The sequence below is a fragment of the Equus przewalskii genome, chromosome 9, assembly GCF_037783145.1.
Source record: "Equus przewalskii isolate Varuska chromosome 9, EquPr2, whole genome shotgun sequence".
NCBI lineage: Eukaryota > Metazoa > Chordata > Mammalia > Perissodactyla > Equidae > Equus > Equus przewalskii.
Window position 1 is genome coordinate 64,487,202 of NC_091839.1, and position 15,705 is coordinate 64,502,906.

Genomic DNA, 15,705 nt, shown 5'->3' on the forward strand with positions numbered 1-15,705 from the left:
CCGGATGACATTTCACCACCAGCTTTTGGTTATTGTGGTTTTTATAGTAATGTCTAAAAAATACCTAACGACTAAAAAGTCAAAAAAAATAAAATCTAAACATTTTTGCATGATAAAAATGTGAGAAGGCAGCCCAGGGCCTACTTGAGCAAATGTTACACTGTTTCCCCAAGTCTGAAGTTCTGTTTTCCACAATGAGTTTGTGTCTGATGTATGATGTTTACTTAATCAGTCAATTAATTAAATTTTGAGGTTTTAGTAAGTTTCTTCCTAGTTCAAATTTTTGTTGTATTTTGAAAAAATCTAAGTTCATAAGCTGTATTTTTCAATATTTAAGCCTTTTCCTATAAGGGAGGTCACTGCCTACCATATGTTTTCTACTTTTGCACGTTCCCTTGGTTGACATATCCTTTTTTTTTTTTTTTTTTTTTCCTCCTATAGGATCTTTCGAAGATGGTTTGGCTGCCTTGGAGATTTGGAGATCTGATGCCACGATGAAGACTCACACACGGGGGGCTCCCAGTGTGTTTTTCATATATTTGTTTTGCTTTGTATCAGCCTACATCTCTGACGAGAACCCAGAAGTCATGATTCCCTTCACCAACGCCAACTATGACAGCCACCCGATGCTGTACTTCTCCAGGGCGGAGGTGGCGGAGCTCCAGCTCAGGGCCGCCAGCTCGCACGAGCACATTGCCGCCCGGCTCACGGAGGCGGTGCACACCATGCTGTCCAGCCCCTTGGAGTACCTCCCTCCCTGGGATCCCAAGGAGTACAGCGCCCGCTGGAATGAAATTTACGGCAACAACTTGGGTGCCTTGGCGATGTTCTGTGTGCTGTATCCTGAGAACATTGAAGCCCGAGACATGGCCAAAGACTACATGGAGAGGATGGCAGCTCAGCCTAGTTGGTAGATTTTTGTCTTTTTCTTCTTACTGTATTAACTCTGTAATTTATAGAAACGAATTTGCATCCAGACGAAATCTCAGAGGCCAGTTTTTCATATACTTGTATGTGTGCGCGCGCAAGTGCCGGCGAGAGTGAAGGAGAGGGGTTGCTATTTGCCTTACCGCTGGCTTATGAATGGTCCGTAGTTTCAAAAGACGCAGTAACTTCCTTGTTTAAAGTTAGAAGGAAAATATTTAGATACAGCTTAACCAAAGAAAAAGTAATTTGCTGAACTGAGTAAATAGTATCATTTTAATTGTTGAGAATTCTTCTCCCCTTAAGAATGATATATTACCATCACCTGGAGTTAGGTTCTGACTGAGCTCCAAGTGGCTAAAACCTTTTTCTAGGAAGAGATTTCAATCAGTTGATTTATTTGTGTTTTATGACAATAAGGAGCTAAAAGTAAATGATATGATTAACTTGCAATTTACAAACCAAAGCCTAGCCAATAACCAGCAAATTGCCCAAACCTATTGGAAAACCAGTGTTGTAATTGTGTGAGGAATTCTAATTGTGTAATAATTTACTTTCAGGAGTTCAAGATTTGAGAACAAATTTCCTGTCTTTTTTTTTTTGCTTAGTTTAAATTTATTTTGTTTATAATGAATGTGTCTACCTGCTTCCAAAAACATATGGGATGCATTGATTAAACTAGAGATCCCATGGGTATTCTTACTTAAATGTGTTTTAATACACATTCATGGTTCTGTTGCACTAAAAACAATTACAAACTATATGAAATATCCTTTTAAAATTACGTATGCTGCTACATGTCATAGGGCTAGAGGGAACTCATTTTTAAATGCTTAGAAAAATCAGTGAATGCATTTAATGCTATGACGAATCACATCTTGCATGAATTACATGTCACGTATCATGGGGGTGAAGAATGGTAGTTTATAAGCTTCCTGAATTCTGCCAATATGGTAAAGAAATTTAATTCTTCCTAAATTTCTGCTGATATGGTAAAGAATACTGTTTGCTTATAGAGTTTGAAGGATTTTCTGGAATTTCTTTATGAAAAAGTTGACATTGAGTCCATATCGGAGCTGATTTTTAAGGCTTGTTGTTAGGTATGTATAACCATTTTGAAGCTTACAATATTTTAGGCTGAAAAAAGCCTTTTTATTTTGTTTGTTTCAAAGCCGAAACATGTATGCAGTAGTTTCTGACTGACTGTAATTGATCTTATTTTATTCCTGACACTAAGAAAGAAAAGATGGATGGAAAATTTCTTTGATATTTAAACTACTAGACTCTCTTATCAAGTGTTACAATTGCTCATTTGACATTGTGCAACTAGTTAAAAATGGCAACCATATTTACTTTATTTAGAAAAAAATCTTTGTTGTCTATAAGAGTACTTTTTCTTTTAAAGTCCTTTCTGTTTTAGGTAGATAAGTGAAATTTGACAGGTTAAGACACTGATGAAAATGTTCCAGAGTGATAGTTACTGTAAAAAGCCATCTATTTCACCTCATAAAAGAGTTGCTGACTGTGAAGTACCATTTTTTCAAGAAGATTTTTTAAGCGCAAATACAATGACATTAAGAGAATTGCATAGGACTAGTATAATTGTATTGTTACAGTATAAAACATTCAGGCATATAAATACCAACTTGAATAATGCTGTCATTAGAGAGAATTAGACTCCTATGATAAAAGAAGGAAAATAAATAACTTCAAATAAAAATGATTAATTTTCATATAGTTTCTACAAGTTTATATTTACTGGTTATTGGAGATGTTTATAAATTTATGGGGGGACTAGTGCTTTATTCATGGCAATATTGGTGAAAATAGGTATAACTCTATGTCATTATCCAGTAACCCAAAAGCCAGTTTGTGACATCATAGAGCTGAACAGTAACTTCTTTCTCTTGACCTTCTAGAAGGTTGAAGGTCAGAAATTAAGAGTTTACCTTTACATCTGGTTTCTAGTTCCAGAAGTGATCCCAGCATAAAAAGTTGAGCTTCTAGAACATTTTGTCTTGGCAAGTACTGTTTCTGGGCTGTGCTTTTTAATGATTTTATGGAAATTTTAGCTTTTTAAAAGCTACCACACCCAACTCCTAGACTCTTAATTTTCATTTAGATTTGTAGTTGAACATAATCACTTTTTGACAACTTAAAATACTGTTAAATGTCATTATAGTTCAACCATCTCTGTTTAAATTAGCTAAATTGTATGTCCCCACTACGCACAAGGAAGTATATTGTGGGTGTTGTCATTGTCTTAGGATATAGTTCACCTATATTTGGTTTCAGAGGAAAAAAAAGACTAACTTTTATTTACAAAAGAGGTCAATAATTAATATGATGGAATTTTTAAAAAAAAGCTCCCCTTAGTGGCTTCATTAGACTGATACATTTGCTATTTTCCTTGAAGAGTATTTCTACTCTTTTGAAAACCAATGACTAGATTGTGTTCATTCACTTATTCAATCAACAAACATTTATTGAGCATCTATTGTGTGTCATGCACTGTGCTGGGAATTCAAAGATGAAATAGCCCAGTAATTTTATAATTTGCACCTGGGGTAAGGGGTGCAAACATTGGATGTTTGAGACCTCAGCTAGAGATATGTCCTCAGCTCAGAAATGAGTGTAAGGATTGCTTAACGAGGAGTTTCATTAGTTTTTGTTTATGACTAACTTAAAGGTTTGTATCATGCTCCTCTCTGGTGCACTAGAAAAGCGCCACCTCTGGAGTCACACTGTGTGGATTTGACTCCCTCCTCCCCACTGTTCATCTGTGTCACTTCAGGCTAATTTACTTAACTTGTCTGAGCCTTAGCATCTTGAAGTGTAAAGAGACAATCACAGCAGGATCTACCACATGGGGTTGTTAGGAGGATCCCATGAGATTATGTAAAGTGCTTAGCACAGTTCCTGTTACACAGTCAGTCTTCAATAAGTAAGAATAATGATAGTTACCATTACTACTTACCTAGTACTTTAACTCTGCTTTATAATTTCGTATATGTAGGCTCTAAGGAAATAGTATTTGTTTGGAATTTATTTGGAGGTTTTACTCATCTTTGTTCAAATTGTTCTGAAAAGTAGAACATCTGTTTAACTCGTAAAATTTTACTTTCGTCTTTGTTCCAAACTTTCAGTGACGCTCCCTGGGCCCTTTTTTATGCATTCAAGAATCTGATGATAACACCAGTGGAGAATCCTTAGGGGAAAGTAAAAGTGATGTGCCTTTTGTCTGGTGTTAAAAAGATGTACTCTGAGATATAGATGCATACAAATTTATTAATGTGGTTCATTTCATTTGAGTACTTTATAAACAAATAACTAAAAGATCACATCTATAGGTTCACTTATTTAAGAATCTTGAGCCGTTGTAAAAGAAAAGTTAATTTGAAAATATTATCTAATTCTACTGATCTTGTAATGTGTCTGTCTGATAAAACATACTACAAAGTAGAAAGGGGATGTGATAGATAATGTTGATGGTGCTGATTGAAAAACAGTGACATGCAAAGCTCCTTTCTGCTTTTTGCGTTGTAATTGTGTGTTTCCTAGTGCCTAGACGGTTGGGTACCACAGAAAGATGAGACATCTCTATGTGCTGTATCTGCCTTTGCAGAAATGCCGCATCCTCTCTCAGAAGCTCTCTCTCCTTTGTTCTTCTCCTTTCTGTTAATGCTCATACATTCTTCATGACAGTAAAAGTAGCAGAGTCATTTAAGCTTCTTTTGTAACTTAGTTCTAAAAATCAAATTTCAAAAGATGTTTTTTAATCTATATGTATAAAATGGTAAATTATTTTTAACATCACCAATAGTGTTTTTGACCTTTGAATTAAGCCTTTTTTCCCCTATGGAGCTCATCTTCCAAATGAGCTAGGATTTGGGTTGCAGTTGGCTCTCTGGTGTATAAAAGCTTGATTAGAACTTAATATACAACCACTTTAAGAAGGTTTAATGAGCTGAGATCATCAATCTAGGGATCGTAACAATAGCAAATGCATTTTATTGCACTTAAAGTGTATTCATTTTTTATATAATATCACCTAGTCACTAGAGCAATTTCCGTGTATACCAGTTGGCACATGGGAGTATTCTCATTTATAAATGGTTGCTTTCTGCATTGAATCCTTACATAGTTAAGAAAAAATAAAAGAACACAATTGGAACTCAAATAACTAAAAGTTCATCAGTTTTTTTTTTTCCTCAAGAGCTTAAACTTTAAGGTAGGAAAATAACAAAAGCAGTTCTTAGTAGAGATTTAAAAGATTTCCAAAAAGTCAACTTTTAGGATGAGTTTTTGGTGTCAGCACATATTACTCTACTTTCCTAAAATTTTCATAATACATATGTATATTTTTATTTATTTATACTTAATTCTACTATACCTTTCCCCCAAAAGGTTAAGGAAACATAAAATACAAGATTCAAATTAGAATTAGTTGAGAAAGTAAAGATTGGAAGAAAAGGTTGGGGGCACCACCTGGTCTAGGAATGGGACAGCTGCTGAAATGCATCTTCCATGAGCCGGCCACAAGTGGGCCTGGGCTTTTTTCATAGCAAAGAAAGTAGTCTCAGTCCATTTGGAAGTATACCATGTCCATGTGATTAATACAGATCAGTTACTCTGTCAAGCTACTACTCTTGACCCAAGGATCAGAAAGAAATTTCTCCTGGAGTTTTCATGAAGAACCTTCACGATACTCATGAACAGCCTTACAGTGAATGTGTGAGGAGTTGCACAGTGCTGTTTTTTTATCCAGACTAGACTGAGAGCTGGACCATGTCTGTTTCGCTCATGTGCGTATCCAACCAGCACTTAGCACAGCATCAAGTACATTTCTGTGGAATGAGTGAATGAATACTGGAGCATCCCTGGATGCAGGAACTCCAAAGTGAGGTTCACTAAAACTGGGGTGGAGGTAGAGGGGATGCACATATGGCTTAGCCCCAGGCCACATGTTTTTTCCTAGTCTAGCTTAATCTTTCAGTAGAATTTTGTATATGTAGAAAAATGAGATGACTGCTTATCTATCAGGCGGCCTCCCCATACATGTGTAGCTCACTGGAGCTCGGGATAGATGGGTTGGTGACCTTGGCATTACACTCCTCTGCAAGTTCTTACAGTGATCTTCTGTAGCTCAAAGAAAATGAAAAACTCATTCAATGATTATTGGAAACATTGAAGAAAGATGCAGTTGACTATATTTTACTTAATAATATGAAGAGATAAATGCACTTAAAAGAGACTTAAGACAGGATTGTAACAGAAAGGATTTGTTATTCAAGCTCTCGTTGATGGCATGTAGTTATCCCATGCACCTTTCTGAGCAACGGGCTTTTTGAGGCTTTTGTCTAAGCGTTGTAAACCCTGGGGAACGGGCCTAGCATAGCGGTCTTCAGAGGCAGAGCTGCGCCTGCATCTTGACTGTGCCGTTGTATTAGCTATGTGTCCTTTGGCAGGTTCCTTAGCCTCTGTAAACCTCAGTTTCTTCATCTTTAAATTGTGGACAGTTCTTCCCATGCAAGCAAGCTTGTTCCAATGATTAAATGAGATAAGGCATGTGAAGCTCTTAGCATTGTGTACCTGATGCATAGTTTTACTAAAAAGTTTACTATTATTACACAGAAATAGTTATGAATATGTAGCTTTATTCTTAACTTTCTTGATACACAGTACTCCATTTTACCTACTCTGTCACTCTGGAGGTGTGTTTTTGAGAAGTATTCCTTGCGAATCATTCTTTCCTCCTTTCTTTATAGGATTTTTTGCTTACTTATCGTCAGAAAATAAATCACAGAGGAAAGAAATTACTTCACTCTTGCTTTGGAGCCAGTTAGCTACAGGAAATCAGAACTGTGAGGGAAACAAAGAAAGTTGAACTTTTGGACAGAGAAGTAATTGTAATTCTATTCACAACAGAATGTATTAAATCCTTGCCTGTAGATTGCAAACTTCTGGAGAGTGACATCTGAGGAAGTATTTGCAAAATAAAATATAATAAAATAATAAAGTAAAATAAAGAGGAAAAAAAGGAAAAGGAAAGAAAAGCCTGTGGCATATTGAAATGAACCGATCAGTTTCATTCCTGTACATTCCAAAATGGAGACAGGGGGTGCCTGTCTCTCTCAGCAAAGCCTGCTATGCTCCAAATGCAATTCCCTACAGCTGTTTCACAGGCTTTTTACTTTTCTACCTTGCATGTTAAGGCTGGGGATCAAAGTGGGGAAGGATATAGCTGGGCCCCAACATGTGGAGCCACAGCATTGTGAGTAAAAAGATCAGGTTTTCCTCATGACCTTACAGTGGTAAGGACTGGCAGGCTTAGCCCAGAATGCACCTGGAATGCATTGGATTCAAGGAAACAAATCCAGTGGACTCAAGGAAACAACGGCTGGGCTCTCAAAAAACCCAGCCCCAAATTTCTGGGGTTTTTTCTCATTCATGTTTTTTCTTCCTTTTGCTCTTTCCCTTCCCTCTCTCTTTCTGCTTGTCTTTTTCTCTGTTCCTTTCATTCTATAACTGAAAGAAAATTATCCCCCTTTACCCATTTCAGATCCTTGGAAATAGAAGGCTAAAATTGATGACTACAAGGAACCTGGCCATTGGGAATTCCCTTCTGGAGCATCATTTAATTAGCAGGTTGTTGCCAGCATTGTTCCAAATGAAGATGTTAGGCAAGAATCAAGGTCAGATGACCGTGGCAAGAGGAAGCATGTGAAGATTTGCTCAGAGAGAGGCGAGGTCAGATGCGCAGGTTAGCTGAGCATCTCATTTGGAATGTGATTTTTCAATACATGACAAGTAAATGGTTCTCCATCTATTTCAAATGCAAGTGAGGATAAGATAGTTTTAATAATGCTTCTTTCTAACAACAAATTTAGGATATTTTATAACAGCTGTCATCATACACAATTAAAAGAAATCCAGAGTTAGTTTTCTTTGTGGGATCTGTTTGTTGTTTGACTCTAGGATTCAGTATTGGTACAGCCCTCAACTTATCTCCATGATGAGTAAGACCTTCAGCTTGTCTCCACGGTGAGTGAGGCCCTCAACTGTATCCATGATAAGTGACTTGCTGTCTCCTACCTCCCACCCTTTTAGTGTCCTTTGTTGCCTTTTTAAATGCAACATGGGCTTTGGAATTGCCAGAGGGAGCTGAGCTTAAGGCCAGAGGAATCCTCACCCTACTTTTGATGGGGCTCTAAGTCACTGCCCTGCACCCCATATATACAAACAAAGAACATGAATGTATTAAGTTCCACACAGTTTTACAATCTGGCTCTTAAATTTTTCTATTAAAAACTTGCCAAGCATGATCTTTAAATTTTGTGCATTCCTTGCTCCATGTCTTGAGGGAAAATGTTAGTTGGCAAGTGCTACATATATATCCTGTATCCTATTTCAATAATGCTTCAAAAATCATTGTTTATAAGTTGGCTTTATCTATTATGTGAAATAACTATTCAGTTCTAACGCCGCTTAAGACGTAGGGTCTTGTGGACATTAAGTTCTTACTAATGCTCTATAGAGATTTATAACTAGTAGAGAGCAATAATGACATGAGTATGCCTGTGGAGTCTTCCATAAAGCTGGATAGCTCACTTTACCTCAGTTACCGTCAGAATGGCTTTTTACTTCTTCATCTCCTTCTGCCATATCCATGAAAGGAGCACATTTTAGCCATACTTAACACAGTCTCTCTCATCTCTCTTTCCTTTTCCTTTCCAGTGTCAACAAGCTGGCTTAGGACAGCAGGAGGAGACAGAGTCAGGGGCCAGATCATTGCTTATCCCACATAAGCCTGGGGTTTAGAAACTTTGTGTGTGGGACGGCTTGGCGGGGAGAAATCAGGAGGAGGGGGGCTAGGTAGAAGTTTATAATAGTAGTCTAGGAAGGAAGTGAGACCACAGCTAAGACAGTGAGGGTGAGGAGAAGAAGGAATGGATTTAAGAGACCTTTAGGACAGAGAATCTACACTGACATTGATTAGATATGGGACACTTTCTCAAGGTGTGATTTTTTTCATCAAAATCATATAGGTATTCTTAAAAAGCTAGAGTTCTGGGCCCTACCCAGACTCAGTGAATCACCTTTCTTGGAGTAGGCCAAAGAACCTGCCCTTTTAACAAGTTACTGTGTGATCTGGAAGCATGCTGAAATTTAATAGTACGGGAAAGGGGGGTGTAAAGAATGGTGCTTGGTTTTCGTCTTGGATGAATGGCTGCACAGTGATGCCCAGCTGAGATACGGAATATAGGAGAGAGAGGATAGTTCACGTTTTTACATGTCATTTTGTGTCACTGTTTCTTCTCTCCACTTTATCTGTCTCACTTTGTCTCTGTTGAGATCACCAGCTGTGTGGATAGATGACTTTCAAAGCCCTCTGCCCCTGTTATCATTACAAGGGCTTGTAGATACCCTTGGCAAATCTCTTGGTATATATTTATTATGATCATTTTTAGGACCTCCTGAGCATTTCTGTTCATTCTTACATGTTCCCTCTCTTCCACTTTCACCTGTTCTGTGGCTTTTGCACTGCTGCTGCTACACTCTTCACCCCTAGCCATTTTTCTCCTCCTTCCCTGATCTTCAGGTCTTCACTCTTGCTACTCTGTGAATGCATTTTGCTGCTGTTTGTGTCATTGTTGAATGTGGGTGAGCACTTCAGGAAAACGTATCTTTAGGTGGTAAAAAAAAAAAAAATAACGTCAGCCTGTCATCCCTGTCACCATAAAACGTGTCCCTATCCAGAGCTTACAGATTTTTTAATGTCTTTATTTTCCAAGACTGTTGTGATTTTAGTCTTTTAAGCTTTTCAGTGACAGGCATTGACGTGTATCTCCCCAGTGGTCCCCTTGGGCCATGTGTACTGGCGTTTTCAACTCTGCCCTGAGTCTGGTGGCAGTAAGTTAAAGAGCAGCTCTGAGCTGGCCTTTCTACCTGCAAGGATCCTGGACTGATTCCTCTCTTTTCTTCCTCCTTTTCCTCCAACACTACCCAGACTTAGGATCAGTTTAACTTCTCCTATAACACCTTCTCTAGCTCCTCATCCCTGTCAAGTCCCATAGTTATTCTTTTTCTTGGGACTCACTGGTTTGCAGTAGTACCAGAGTTACTTCCCTGGTTCTCTGATCAGAAGTGTGTCTTCAAGATGCAGCCCCAAAGAAACTTCTTTGTAGAACCCTCCTGGACTCCAGCCTGTACCCCTGCCCTGGCCAATGTGATTCAGACACACCAAGGAACCCAAGCAAAACTCTTACAAGATGTTTGGCCTCCACTGTAATTCTTGGTTTATTTGTTTGCCTCTCCCACTGGCACATAAGCTTACTGAGGGTAGCACCATCATCATGTTTAATTTTGTGTCCTGAGAGCCAAATATGGTGTACAGGCCACCAAGTCACTCATAAGTCATACTGAATGAACGAATGGTCTTATTTTGACTGAGAGGTTAAGCTTACAAAGAGTGGAAGTCCTGGATCTGTATACAACTTTGAATCCAATGAGTTCCTTGTACACTGTGGATGCTCACTTTGACTCTGAAGACCTGCCTGTTTTAGCCTGTAATCGCATTGGTATTATACCTTTGGCCCACTTGGAGGCTGGGAGGAGGTATGTCAGGATTTGACATCTCCATGCCTAGTTTACCAGAGGTTCTTGGATTACCCGCTCTTTGAAGTGCTCCTCCTGCACCTGGTAGTTTCTCCTCCCTAATCCCTTGAATTTTGGCATCCATCATCTCAACATGTATGTAATATTCATGGGTGCTCCTTCTCAGGTAACTTCAATAGAATTTTGTTTTTATTCACTTTAAAGCCACCTGCTTCAGTCTTTAAAATGAATGATAGCGATGTTAGGTGGTGGGAGGTGATACTTCATTGGAACTAAGAGCAAGGACTATGGAGCCAGAATGCCTGTGTTCTAACCCCATTTATGAGCTGTGTGACCTGGAACATGTTACTTGCCTTCTCCATGACTCAGTTTCTTCATCCGTAAATTGGTGATAAATATAATACCTGCCTCATAATGTTTGGAGGATTAAGTGAGTTAATGAAACAGTGATTGGCATAAGATATTAGCTCTTATGGTTATCTTTATTACTTTTCTTATATTTTGTGTTCATATAAATTGATGCAACAAAGGCGATTTTTCATTTACAAATAAATGTATGCTCTTTTTGTGTGTGTGAGGAAGATTGACGCTGAGCTAACGTCTGTGCCAATCTTCCTCCATTTTATGTGGAATGCTGCCACAGCATGGCTTGAAGAGGAGTGCAACGTCTGCACCCAGGATCTGAACCTGTGAACCCTGGGCCGCCGAAGCACAGCACACGAACCACCAGGCCGGCCCCATGCACCTATTTGTTTTATGTAAATTTATTGTGTACTCACTCTGTCCTAGGCATTTTGCTAGGTATTGGGGATATGAAAATTCGAGGACAAGTTATACTACTTGGCTGGAGTTGTTGATACATGGAACATATGAACTAATAGACAATGCCAACAATAAATGCTGTGATTGGGAAAGCACAGTGTGTAATGGGAAGACAGAGGGGTAGGGTACTTTGCCCAACATTGGAGCATCAGAGAGGGCTATCCCTATTGAGGCCTGAAGGACAAATAGGAATCAGCCAAGCGAAGGGGAAAGAGTGTGTTTGTTCCGAGCAGAAGTAACTGATGTTCAGAGGCTGTGACGTAAGAAAGCAGAGTGCTTTTGAGGAACTGAAAATTTAGCGTAGGGAGGAGACTAGCAAGCGTTGAGGCTTTGAGTAGAGATCCCAGTGCTGCAAGGCCTTGTCCACCATGTGAAGGAGCTTGGACTTTTATCACAAGCATTGGGAGGCTGTTGAAGGGTTTTAACAGGGCGGTGACATGATCAGATTTGTGTGTGTGTGGCTTTTTAACTTTTGCATTGTAAAATAAAAGTAGAACACTATATGAAGAAATGTGTAGCCTAGTAGAGTATTTTAAAGCAAATGCCCTGGTAACCACAGCACAGATCAAGAAATAGAACTTTGCCAGCCACCACCCTGAGTAGCCCCTCCGCAGGCCCTGTCCCAATCACAGCTCCCTCTGTCCCCACAAAGAATACCCTGGCTTCCACAGTCATCACATTCTTGTGTTTCTTTATAGTTCATTCAGGTGTGCGTCCCAGGCACAAGTTTAGTTTTGCTCATTTTTTAAAATATCTTTTAAGTCTTTTTTATCTGTGGTTTCCCCTCCATCTCTGTATTTTCGTTACAATTTATCTATGGAAGAAACTGGGCCCTTTGACCTGTGCAGCTTGCCACAGTCTGGATGTTGCTGATTGCGTGTTCAAGGTACAGCCCTGTGAGTTCCTCCATCCTTAGTGTTTCCTGCAGACTGACAGCTGGATGCCAAGGCTTTATCCAATTCTGTTTTGATCACTTTGACACAAGCGTAGGTGGTGGCTATTCTCTCATCAGGAGACATAAAATGGCTGCTGGTTTCTCCATGTGACAGATTTGTGTTTTTGGAAGAATCTCTGACCACATGTGGAGAGTAGACTGTGAAGGTCAAACCAGGAAGACCAGTTAGACCTTTTGTGTTTATCCAGATGAGAGCCTGGAATAGGGGCTCTGAGAGTGGAAAGAAATGATAGGTTCCAAAAAGGTTTAAGAATTAGCATGTATTAAGACTTGACCATTGTATTTGAAGAAAAGAGGACAAAGAAATTTCATTATGGGATGCTGAGAGGGTGGTGGGAACTTTCAGTGAGACTGTTAACACTTGAAACTGTTAGAAACGCTAATAAAGGTTTTGGTTTGGGATATACCTAGTTTGAAGTGCCTGTGGACCCAAGAGGAGATGTCACGTTCACATCTCAAGCATTATTTATAGCTACTTCCTATTTGGCAGTAGTGTGTTGTGACTTTAAAAAAAAAATGTTATCTCCACAAGAAAAATGTTTAGCCAATATAAAATATGCGTTCAAGTACAACATGCACAGTTTCTGTTGATGATAGAAAATTGTAGAAGGAGAGTTCAAGGAAGGTCAGCTTTAATTAAAGTAGGCCTACTACAATAAATAAATGAATAACAACCAGAAGAATGAAAAGTTAAGATGCTGGTAGAGCATTACAGCCAATGGGTGTCCTCAAATCACTTTCTGGAGTTGAAGCCAAAAATGAAACATTGCACAGGTGGCATTCCCGGAGAAAAGCATCAACTTGAGTGAATTTTTCTGTTTCTTCTGAAATGAAAAAAAAGGAAAAGGAAAAAGATTCTGGATGAAACATGGATAGCGATTTGGGCTTGTAACAATGTAGTGAGCAATTTTAGTTCATTTCTGTGATTTGTGTACAGTAAATTCACTATTACAAGAAAAAATCTGAGGAAAGGAAGAGATAAGAATAAATCCACATGTATTGCTACAACTTTATATTAACTTAGTATCATCCTGCCCTAAACTTCTGGCCATAATTTTGAAAAATGACATGGAATTTACTATTTTGCTTTCTTTGGAGAGGCTGCTGTCATGGGAAAGATTTTGAAGTATTCCTGAATCCAGTTTGAATCTGTTGCTCTCTGCTTTTCTGCTGTGGCTTGTCACTTGGTCCAAGAAGAGGGAAAGAATGTGGTCACATTCAGCCTTTGGGGTGGGGTCAACTTCTATTTTCAATGTGACAGATAACTCTAGATCTGAAACTTGGGAGTGCTTAAAGCCCACGGCATGTTGAAGATAGCTAACAAGTTTGGCTCATGATTTAGTTTATTCACTAGTTCTGTTTTGTGGCAACATATGAGATAGCACATCCTCCAAATTTTTGGTGATTCACAAAGAATAATCGTAAAATGACTTTTTCCATTTTCCTGCCAAATTACTTTTTAAAAAGTACTCTATGAAACTGTGACCCCAGGACATGAAGTAAGATAAACATTACCGGTACAGGGTGCCGTTCATAGGCATTATTTCATTATCTCTCTTGAATGTAATTGGCCTCAAAGCCAAACAAAATGGTTTTGAGGGGGCATGAGAGATGTTTTCTTGTTTTTCTGCACAGTGGTAAATTACTTTTCGCCCCTGACTTGACTGCCTGGGCCCATTTGATGTCCCACATCTGCCTCCGTCATACCGTACCTTCTGCCCTCTACTTTGAACATTCTGAACTTCTCTGGTGTGCTGGGTTCCTTCCTGATGACCTCACAGTGGGAGTTTCCCTCAGTGCTGGCTCCAGACCCTGTGTGGGAAAGTGCTCTGGGCAGCCCGGGTCTCAACCCTGTTCCATGCACTGAAGCAGGCCCTGGACCTGGCTCCTCTCTGCCTGCAGGAGGTATCCGATGGGCTGCTTGTTTGGTGTCACATTTACCCTCTAAAACAGTGGTTTTCAACTCTCTTTGACTGTGACCCACAGTAAGAAACAAAGTGTACATCACAACCCTATATACCCACAACTTTAACGCTACATGTGTAAATATATAAGTAAAAGTTGCACGAATCAGCCCTTGTATTTAAGTCGTGCTTTGCACTCTATTATTTTCTATTCTAGTTCATTCCATTAAATTCCACTAAAAATATGCTGGTTGTAACCTGCTCTGTTCATTTCACAATCTATTAATACTTGTGATTTATAATTTGAGAACTCTGCCTAACATTGTGATAAACACGTGATTCCCTTTCAGCGAATCCCTTCTTAATATGCCCCTTCTTGAACATCACCAGTTACGGGACTGCTTCTCTTTGAGGTGGCCTCTTTATTCCATAATTCTAATGTTTAGAGTACTTGGTCCTAAAATATATTAGGACGCATCTTTTTTTCATTAGGAAACAGTGCAAGTCTGTGATTAACGATTGCATTTCAGGTTTCCAGGGCTGAGTGGAATGAATTCTTCAGCACATTATTTCCTATTGGTCCCCAGGACAAAATCAGCCACAGTTCATTCACTGCTTTAAACAGGCAATATCAGCAAAACCTTTAAAAGGCGGGCTGGCCCAATGGCACAGCAGTTAAGTTTGCACGTTCCGCTTCCTGGCGGCCCAGGGTTTGCCGGTTTGGATCCTGGGTGTGGACACCGCACTGCTTGGCAAAAAGCCATGCTGTGGTAGGCATCCCACTTATAAAAAATAGAGGAAGATGGGCATGGATGTTAGCTCAGGGCCAGGCTTCCTCAGCAAAAAGAGGAAGATTGGCAGTAGTTAGCTCAGGGCTAATCTTTCTCAAAAAAAAAAAAAAAAGGCATATTGTAGAAGAGAAAAATTTTGATAAAGCATTAAAAAGTGGGAATCTTGGGTAAATATAAACCTGACTGAGGAGACCATAAGAGAAAGTAAAATATTGTTTCATGTATCCTAGCCTCATTTTGGTTTCCATATTTTTCTACCATTAGGGCAGCAAGATTTAGCAATTTGAGTACAATTTTTGCCATTGTTAAAGTGTCTTTCACTTTTTAAACTTTTTATCACAGATAATTCTTTGCCCTTTTGCATGTTGTATTGTCAGAATATTAAGAGATTGCCCTTTAAAATAAATGGGAGTAGGGGCTGGCCCAGTGGTGTAGCGGTTAAGTTTGCACATTCCGCTTTGGCAGCCTTGGGTTCGCCAGTGCAGATCCCCGGTGTGGATCTACACACTGCTTATCAAGCCATGCTGAGGCAGGAGTCCCACATATTAAGTAGAGGAAGATGGGCACGGATGTTAGCTCAGGGCCAGTCTTCCTCAGCAAAAAGAGGAGGATTGGCAGCAGATGTTAGCTCAGGGTTAATCTTCCTCAAAAATAAATAAAATAAATGGGAGTAACTGCATGTTCAGGCAGT

General features: G+C 39.2%; 1 protein-coding gene across 8 annotated transcripts in view; it reads left to right on the forward strand.

Moving 5' to 3' along the window:
• Positions 1-15,705, forward strand: part of DSE (dermatan sulfate epimerase) — a 72,151-nt gene that overhangs the window by 25,137 nt on the left and 31,309 nt on the right. For 3 of the 8 annotated variants that reach the window (XM_008518179.2, XM_070556867.1, XM_070556866.1), the window contains exon 2: positions 442-910. In XM_008518179.2, the coding sequence (XP_008516401.1) occupies positions 495-910 (416 nt within the window). In that variant the 5' untranslated portion in view covers positions 442-494. Of the gene's footprint in view, positions 1-441; positions 911-2,828; positions 2,946-7,486; positions 7,688-15,705 lie in introns of those variants that run through there. The other 5 variants (XM_070556872.1, XM_070556871.1, XM_008518187.2 and 2 more) reach the window with 4 other exon arrangements.